This window comes from Diadema antillarum, unplaced genomic scaffold (assembly GCF_040938485.1).
Source record: "Diadema antillarum isolate AM-2024a unplaced genomic scaffold, OU_Dant_1.0 seq00001205_RagTag, whole genome shotgun sequence".
NCBI lineage: Eukaryota > Metazoa > Echinodermata > Echinoidea > Diadematoida > Diadematidae > Diadema > Diadema antillarum.
Genome location: NW_027271998.1, coordinates 74,774 through 84,726, shown reverse-complemented (window position 1 = coordinate 84,726; position 9,953 = coordinate 74,774). Strand labels below are relative to the sequence as shown.

The 9,953-nt window shown below is 41.3% G+C and overlaps 1 protein-coding gene across 1 annotated transcript; it reads left to right on the top strand.

The window, feature by feature from the left end:
* The first annotated feature begins 590 nt into the window (after positions 1–590).
* Positions 591–9,256, top strand: LOC139744718 (uncharacterized). The gene is made up of 4 exons (XM_071655141.1): positions 591–867; positions 2,305–3,116; positions 3,909–4,161; positions 7,713–9,256. The coding sequence occupies exons 1-4, from the start codon at positions 591–593 to the stop codon at positions 9,254–9,256; spliced, it is 2,886 nt and encodes a 961-aa protein (XP_071511242.1).
* Positions 9,257–9,953: the final 697 nt, after the last annotated feature.

The window sequence follows — 9,953 nt, the reverse complement described above, 5'->3', positions numbered from 1 at the left end:
GGCAATCTCTGCATGAAATTCAAAGAAGATGTGTTTGCATATAATATATGTACACTTGTAGAACTCTACATTCAGATATGATTAGTATGTGCATTGTACCACACGGTAGATCTAAACACCAGTGCGATCTTATGTTATGGCAGTCGAAAAAACAAACAAACTTTGTAGCAATGTAATAGTGTTCAAAAACCCCACAAGAGAGCAGTAAAGGTGATCTTTATCTCTAGAGGCAGATGGTCATTAATACAGACAGGTTCATTAACATGCTTTACTGGTTTGTTAGCATGTTGAAGACAGACTGATATTGCTACAAGACACATTTCCCATTAACCCCTTCCCGAGTATAAACAGGACTGTCTTCAACGGGTTACGTAAGTCAAGTGTAAAGTAAACTGTCCATATTTCAACCATAACACCATCCAAAATTTGACTGCCAGCTACCATGTAAAACCTTGTGCTTTTGTGCATTGTCGAATTTTGGCACAAGGAGGTCGCACCTTAATGCTGGTTCTTTACCAGTACATGTAATGGTCTTGACTTTATACACAGTCAGTTGCAGGTTTGACAGCAGCAGTAGACGATACTTGGTGATGGATCCAAGCTTCAGAGACAACCGCTGCCCCGGCTACTACAGCCAGGAGCATAACCCTCCTCCTCAACGTGGGCACCACACGCAATTCCAGTCTGCACCTCGGCCACAACATCCACACCACGTGCCGCACTACCCACAACAAGTTCCCTTCCACCCCAACCTGCTGCCAGCAGCCCAGCAAGCCCCCTTTATGATTGAGCATGGAGAAGTGAGGGGTCAGGGTGACTTTGCCACTGGCCACTCTGCCCAGTCCACTCTGAGGTCAATCTTTCCAGGTCAGCTTCCCTATTTTAAAGCATCTTATTTTGAAATGCACATCTTACCTAAGCAGAGCAAAGATGCTTTTCATGTCTCTCTTTATATGATATGAATATCAATTTATTGATATGTACACGTGTATGGTATGTGGGTAATTCCATGAAGTTGGAGCAGTGTTCATGTAGCATCGTGATATTTGAAAAATACATTTCAGCATAACTCAATATTAATTATGCTATACATTTATTGTTTGTAGGCTTTACATTTGCATTGAGGCCACACATTTTCCTGGAAATTTTGTGCCATTCAGACTCAATTTTGATGAAGTTATTAAACAATATGTAACGGTGTCCTGTAGCATCGTGACGTGTCCATGTAGCATCGTGAAATTTTAACATTTGGTCCTAAGAGACAAATTATGGCAATTAGCTTGACCAAAATTTGATGCAATATGCATATTTACTAGATTAGTCAGATAGGTGAATATCTCAAATTTCCTGTACACAGTTTTAATTTTAAAAGAAAATTACAAAATGTATCACGATGCTACGCGGTGTCCTTTTTTGTTACATTTGGTGGACACCGTGTAGCATAGTGACACATTGTGTAATTTTCTTGTAAAAGTAAAACTGTGGAAAATAGAGTTAAGATATTTAGCTATCTGACTAATCTAGTAATTGTGCATATTATATCAAATTTTGGTCAAGCTAATTGCATTAATTTGTCTTTTAGGACCAGATTTTAACTATCACGATGCTACATGGACACGTCACGATGCTACAGGACACCGTTACATTTTTTTAAAATAACTTCATCAAAATTGAGTCTGAATGGCACAAACTTTCCAGGAAAATGTATGGTCTCAATACAAATGTAAAGCCTATAAAGAATATATGTATAGCATAATTAGTACTGAGTTATGCTAAAATGTAACACTTTGTGCCCCAACTTCACGGAATTACCCACGTGCATGATATGATTTCTTTATAATACAATTTTCTTCAGAGCCATATCTGATTAACTTGAATCTCTGTTTGTGAAGCCGTTGAAGACGAGCTACTTTTGCTACAGTGCTCATTTCGCATAGACTCCTGCCCGTGTATACTCTGAAACTCTTCTTCAACGGATTAATGTTTTTGACATTCTCTTTTCAAGTTCTTGACATTCTCTTTTCAAGTTCTCACTTTTTATGCAAACTCTGATAACGAGTGTTTGCGCGTTTAATAAGAAAACAACAACAACAAAATGAAAAATTTGTAGTTTGTTTCTTACCTGATAATACTTTGTGCTCTGATTTCATAGAAGGTGCAACTCTGACCTGCCTTGTATTAACCCTATGTTTCTTGTATAATATCATAGGAGAGTGGTTGGTATTCAGTTAAAAGATTTCATTAAAAAATGGAGGAGATTACTGCTTAGTTGATCATTCTTAACTTTCTGTTCCATACATGTAGGTCCAACTCCAGTGCTGCCCACTCCCAACCTGTCTCTGCCACCTCGTGGTGATGAACCACTAAACTTTTCTCCCGGCGTTCAACAGCTCACTTTACTCCAGCAGACAACTCTGACCTGTTTTCCTCCTGTCACCAACGGCAATCGGGGTCAAAGTCAGCTCAGGGATCCCGGGGACCGGGTCCTGGAACCTACTACAAATCATCCTCAGGCAACAGAGCGCGAGCATCAGGACACAGAGTCCCCCTCACTCAGGAGACCTTTCTTGGACAGTCAATCCACAGCTACTCGTTCAGTTGTGTCACTTCCCCAGACTCAAGGAAGCATGGTCAATCAGGCCATAGCTCCAGCAGCGGACACTTCGCCTACGAGTGAGAGACGAAACTCCCCACAAAGCTCCACAGCACAAGCCCCTGTAAGACATGGGGATGCCTTAAGGCCCGATGATTCTTCTGCATCCGAGCAGAATGCTGTGGTTATCCCAGATTCTTTGGCTTCTTCCCATTACACCACTTTACCTGCCTATCAAAGCAGCACACCTCCTCTCGCACAGAAGAGAGCCTTGACCGTTTTACAGCAGGTCTCCATGCCTCGTCGCAGCGTCCTCGTTGGGCAGACCCAGTCTGAGAAGGCAGGACACGAACACTTCCCTCTCCTGCCAGACTGTCTGTCCTTCATATATTGTGGAGAGGAGAAGGAAAATATCTCCGGTGTGAAAGCTAAGAAGCAGATTGAGAAAGGAGTTTTGTTCGGTCCCTATGAGGGCGACCTCCTGGATGAAGAGAATGGTTCCACTAAGGAGTCTACATGGGAGGTAAGGTCAAATGTCAAAAGGGTACAGCTGGGAATTTTCACTGATTTCTACTGTGTAATGGACAGTGCATTGAAGCTGGCGTTCGCTATTTTGAGACTCTCATACCTAGAAGTGAGTGTGCTAGCCCCACTCACTATAGTTTATGTGGTGTAGACCATGGTATAGAAGGGCATGCAGCGACTTCGTTATGAACCCCACAGCGAGTTATGCTGAATGCATGGGTTGGGTGGAGATTACTGTGGTGGGAATTTGAGTTTCAGAAATGGCCGCCGGTGGATTCTACACTTACCTGCCAAACTCAAAAGCCTTTTTGCATGTTTGTACTGTGAACAGTGTCTGGTATTTTCTTGAAATTAAAAGAAAAGAAAGGAATCAAGTCAGAACATTGAAGCGATGTTATCAAGACTAAATTATACAGTTATATCATCTTGAGGAAAGAGAATTGATTTAAACAGTGGAATGTGGTCTTGCAAATTTGTTAGTTCAACATTTCACTTTCTTCATATTTATGTAGTGCAACTAAAATATTGATATTTGAGACATGGTGGTAGCCCAGAACAAAAAACAAACAAACAAACAAACAAACAAACAAAAAATGGAGGACAAGAGGACATACAAATCAGTTCTTGTTTTTAACGCAAGTTAACAATGCGTTGCAACACAAGACTTTTGCCCTATAAAAGTAGCAGGGTTCCATCAGAAAAAGATTTTGTTGTGCTTTTACTATGCACACCAAATTTGCCATTGACAGAAGTTTAGTGGTTTTCTATTTTCTTTTACACCATGCTATAGCTTTGCCTGACGGGGAAAGTATTCCTATATGTAGATGGAAAAGGGAAGAACCACTCCAGCGCCTTGGCCCACATCCGATGTGCCCGGAATATGGAGGAGCAGAACCTAGAAGCTGTCCAGGTCCTCGGAGATATTTATTTCCGGGTCACAAAGGTCATTGAGCCGGGTATGGAACTCATGGTTTTCTACAGTGAGGAGTACAGCGACCTTGTCGGGTTCAAGACCGAGCTGAATGATCTTCACTGCAGTGAAGGTATGACCAAAGTCCCTTTGAACTTTGCATGCTTTTAAAGGAGAGCTCTTTCTTTGTGCTGTACGATTGCAGATACGGGGAGAGTTCCTGCTACTTTAATAATTTGTTGGGGAAAAAACAACCCCCCCCCCCCACACACACACACACACACACACACACTTGAGTAGTAGGGGTTAGGACTTCTGTGCAGTCTGAGACCGAAAGAGTATTTTGCTGTGTGAAAAAATCTAAGCAAAGAAATAACAGTAAAAATAATCTGCTATCCCATGAAACATGGTGTGATATCAGTGCATTGTCAAACATTGTTTGAAAATATACTGTTATGCACCTGTTCATGTGTTTGGCCTTTTTTCATGAACATGTGAATATATGGATGATGAAGGAAGTCCATGTCTGCTGCAGGCTGGAAGGTGACTGATGAGGCATGGGACAGGCAGGCATGATTGCCGCAGGTGCACATTAAAATTGGTTGGTTGCGTTTGGTTGTTGTAGACCAGTTTTCATGATAAAAATTATACAATGCAAGAGCATCAAGATGAATTATTTTCCTACGTGTTGACTGCAGTGCTGTGTGCTAGGTTAGGCTTTCGTGAAAAAGCGGTAGGGAGCAATAATGGATTATATCACTGTTGGGGCAACAAAACCTTGCTTATCAAAAACATTAGATGTTTAGGAGAACAATTACAACAACAACAAAAGAAGCATGGCAGCCAAGGCACAAAAACAAATGCGATTGCCTTTCCTTTGACATGCTGTTTTGGCCTTCATTATGGGGTTGAGGAAGGTTGCACATGAACAAAATGTCACTCTACTGATTGTCTATTAAAATGAGTTTTCGCAAATGTGATTTTCACCAAGTTTGAGAGACTTTTATCACCCAATTGACAATATATGGGCAATTCCATGGGAATGTGGACATGGCACTAAAATTTCAACTTTATCATATTGCAAAAGAATTACTCATTATGTATTACCCATATATTGAAGTTAAAGAAACTCAAAGAATTATATCAATCGGTCAAATATTTCCCGAGAAACAGCTACAAATGTGGAAGACAATTTTTCAGTCATCCAAATTGCTAAAATGCATGCTTAACTTGATATAATTTTTTTTAATAGAAAAATTCTGCTAGCACTTCAATTAATTTATTTTAAAGAAGCAAATTGGTTCTACTTCAGTCTCCCATGAGGAAATTTTTATGCCACCTTCAAAAAATTCTAATCACCACATGGAAGTTCAGCCCTTGAGCCATGTAACGCGAGTTACCGAAACAAGAAATATTTTTCATTCTGAAGGAAGCAGTGGAGGTAATTTGTTGGGAATCATAATTTTCTAAATTCATCACACCCTGATACTGTACACAGGATGTTGACTTGAATAAACACTGTTATCACATTAAAAAATGTCAATGAAAAGTGTAATGCAAGTTACCATGTAACGCGAGTTACCGGCATGTAACGCGAGTTACCAACTATAAACACAAGTTTCCCCCAACATAAGCAAATTTTAGCACTTAATTGAGCTAGATTGTGGTGAAAACAATCAAATGCAGTGCTATACACACTATGCTGGACTGAAACAAAGGAGGGCAGCCTAATAAACTGTGATTAGCATCAAGGCCACTGATCACATGCCACATTGAAGAGTCTAGCCTGGCTTTCACTGCATACTGTACATGTATCCAGCAGTGAATGAGACCATTAGATTTATCTTTTGAATTTCCTGCATCAGTATTACAGAATTTTTATTACAGAATGCTATAAAGCACAGCAAGTGTTGGTTCTAATCCTTGTTCGGTGGTCTACTGAAGATGACACCTGTCCGGAGATCAGGAGGTTATGGGTTCAAATCCTGCTCAAGTATGTATGCCCATGATCATGATCATGGCTACTAATAAAACACTGATCAATTCAGTGAGCTTATTAACATTGATGTAGGGCAATTTGTCAATCAGTTGCAATGAAAACATCTCAACGGAAGAATTTCATGAATTTGAATAATTACGCAGTACCCACTGCATGTTATAAGGATTAGAACCAGCACTTGCTGTCGGGCGAAAGCACGGTGGTATAGTGGAGATGACACCTGTCCGGTGATCAGGAGGTCGTAAGTTTGAATACTGCTTGAGTATGTACGCCCATGACTTTTTTATCATGGCTACTACTAAAACACTGATCAATTCAGTGCTTATTTACGTCGATGTAGGGTAATAAGCTAGTTCGTATACACTGTAGCTCATGTACACATTGGTACAAATGACCTTTCTTTTTTCTCAGTTGGTTCGGCACTTCACTTGTTTTCAAAGCAGCATAATGCATAAGCTTGCATGACATAACAATTTATGGAACTTCTGTTCAAAAAAAGAATGAACTTGCATTTAGATCAGGGGATCAGAATACTCCCATCAGTTTATAATTTAGCAGGCATCCATTTCATTGTTTTGTATTGAATGCAGTAACAGCTTATTTCCGTTTATATTGCAAAATACCATTCTTGCTGTCAGGTGGATGTGCTGGCAAGCATCATTTAGATAAGGATCGCATGAATAATCATCGCATCACAGATGCTTATGTCAGTGAATTTACAAACCAAAATGCCTGTTCGCACAAATGATCTTTTTTTGTTCATGCACAAAGTGGAATTACGAACTGGTCTTTTTGTCAATCAGTTGCAAAGAAATGTACTAGTTTTCACTCCTCACAAAGATAGGATTTGAATTTTTGAAAGATTGTAAGCTGTTTCGTAAACTTGTATATAGGGTTTGATACTTTTATGTTTTGTTTTAAAAAGACTTTCAACATTTTTCATCTTCACACTCTGAAACTTACAATGTAATAATACACCTATATCATCTAGTATATATTCAAACATATTCAAGGTCTCTATGAGGAGTGAAGCTCTTATTAGTCTTAAACACACTCTTCTATTGGGTTTATTAGTAAAATATTTGTTTAACATTTATTCGTTTTACTATCTACACAAATAAGCATCTCTCAGATTATTCAACACAGGATTCAGTGCCATCAGAACAATTGTATGTCATCAATTTGTGTCACCCTGTGTTAGTGGACATAATGTAACGCGAGTTACCGTAACGCGAGTTACCGACATAAAGGCTCCCTACATTTTTCCAGGTCATTGTTACTCAACTTTGATATTGTTAATTTATGAGTCCTAACCCACTATCAATTCAAGGTAGGAAAACTTTTATCAAGATTGTCTAGTATGAGGAGACTTTCCAAAAAGAGGTCTTCATAGAATTGACCATGTCCTTTTTGTGTAACGCGAGTTACCGAAATCAAATGATTCAAGAATCCCAACATGTTTGTCCTTTATTTTTCTTTTTGGATTTATTTAGTTGGTGTACTTAACCCATGATGAAAAAAGTAACTTGTAGATCCTACCAATTACAAAGATATTGGCACATTATCCCAAAAATGTACCCATTATTTGTAACGCGAGTTACCGTGGAATTGCCCATATGGTAGCCATGTCAACAAAAATGCTGACATTGTTTTTTTCTCTGACACTTCATTTTTTTTTTTTCCAGGAAAGGACAATTTTTGCTGTGATCAGTGTGAGGAGGAGCTCCCTACAGCCAAGCGTATGATGAGGCACATCAAATTTGATCACGAACCAGAAAGGGTCAAGGAACTTTGTCCCGTTGTGACATGGAGACTCAAGGGAAAGGAGAAATTTCTGAAAAGGGCTCTCGAAAGTGAAGTTGCCAAAGATGGCGGGAGCAAGGCAGATACCACGAAGACAACGCAGAATGATGTTCCACCAGTCCCGACAGAGCCGAAGCGCTTTGCGTGCAGAGTGTGTGGAAAAAGGTTTGACTTAGAGGGTCGTCTCAAGGCCCATTCGATGTTCCACGAGTTCGCCAAGGAGTACACATGTTCGATTTGTGGTGAGAAACAGCGCAACACCTTCATGCTGACACGGCACATAGCCACACACGGAGAGAGAGGGCACAAGTGCCCCAAGTGCGACAAGTCATATAAGACGCAGGGAGCCCTCTATCGCCATGAGAGGGACATTCATGGGATTCCCGTCAGGCGAAATCATGCCTGCCGCTTTTGTTCCGTTTGCTTTGTGAAAAAGCGAGAGTGCGTGGAGCATGAAATGACTCACAAAGAATTTATGAGTAATTACAAAGGCAAGGAGAAAGCAAAACCAAGAGAAAAGAGAGTATCAAAACGAGTACTAGAACAACGTGAAGATAGGGGAGGTGGGAAAACAGGATTAGCGGAAGAGCAACTTGACCTAACTGTAAACCACACTGAGCTCACTGCAGACCATATTGAGCTTATTGAAAACCACGATGAGATGAGCCATACATTGCCTGAAGCACAATGTGGACAATCTCTTCGGACGAAGAAGAAAGGAGTGCCAGACGAGCCAAAAGATATGCTGGGAAAAACTGCAGATTACTACACAAAGCCCAGGCCTTACAAGTGCCGCTACTGTCCCAAGAGATATATGGAGAGCTCCACAGCACTGGAGCATGAGAAGGAAATCCACAAAGGGATAGGAACGTTCATGTGCGATCACTGTCCACGGGTCTTTGTGAGCGAAGCAAAGTTCCTGGAACATGCCAAGAACCACGAGCAAAATCGCATGTATCGCTGCTCCCTGTGCCCACGAACGTTCGCTTCGGAGAACGCCCTCAACAACCACCAGGGGGAGCACACGGGTCTGAAACCGTTTAAGTGTGAGCTCTGCGGCCGGGGCTTCCGCCTCAAGAACGGCGTCTACGAGCACAAGCGACGCATGCACAGGACCCGCGAGATGCGCTTCTTTTGCGCCCACTGCAACAAGGGCTTCACGAACCGGGCCGGGTTGACCGCGCACGAGCGGCGCCACCGCGGCATCCGCCCATTTGTGTGCCTGGTCTGTGGAAAGGGATTCACTGTCAAGTACTCTCTGCAGAACCACATGCGTTCCATGCACGAGGACAAGAAGCCGTTCTCCTGCAACATTTGCGGCAAGTCCTTTTCCCTCAACCAGACCTACACCACCCACATGTTTCGGCACAAGGTGCTAGATGCGGACCTTCCCACACAGACTGATGCACAACAACCACAGCACTGACAACTAGGAAAAACTAAGAACTCATGTAGGTCCCATGTAGGGGACCTAGGATGGTATTCTGAAATCCTTCGTAGGAAGAAATTTCTTTCTTAGTCAGAATTTTTTCCTAAGTGGTATTCTGAAAATCTTCCTAAGTTTCTTGGTAAGTGTCTTCCTAACTTTTTTTCCTTTACTTAGGAAGAAACTGGGGAAGATATGCAGTTGAGGATGCGGTATACAAATTTCTGACTTAGGAAGAAGTAGTGTTGGTGTTCTAGAATGCACTTAGGAAAGAATTCTAGGAAGATTAATAGGAAAGTCACACCCCTGTCCTAAGTATTCAGGACAGGGACATTTGTCCTATGAAATTTAAGCTGAATTATGTATTCATTTTGGAGCAAGCGCCATGAGCGCCTGACTTGGCGGATACCGGCGCTATACAAGACTTCATCATCATCATCAAGTATGTTGTTAAGATATAGCAAGCTTCAAAACATTGTGATAGACACTTGTCATTCACTGCGCATAACATGTACTTTGATGTGTGAAATGGGCATGAGAAATGGGACATGCCGTGCACATAAATTTCGGAATACCAATTCTCTCTTTCCGAGGCACTTCCTAACTTTATGACTTAGGAAGAAACTTAGGAAGAAACTTAGGAAGGTTTTCAGAATACCACCCCTAGAGCCATCCATCCAGGACGTCTTGCCCATGT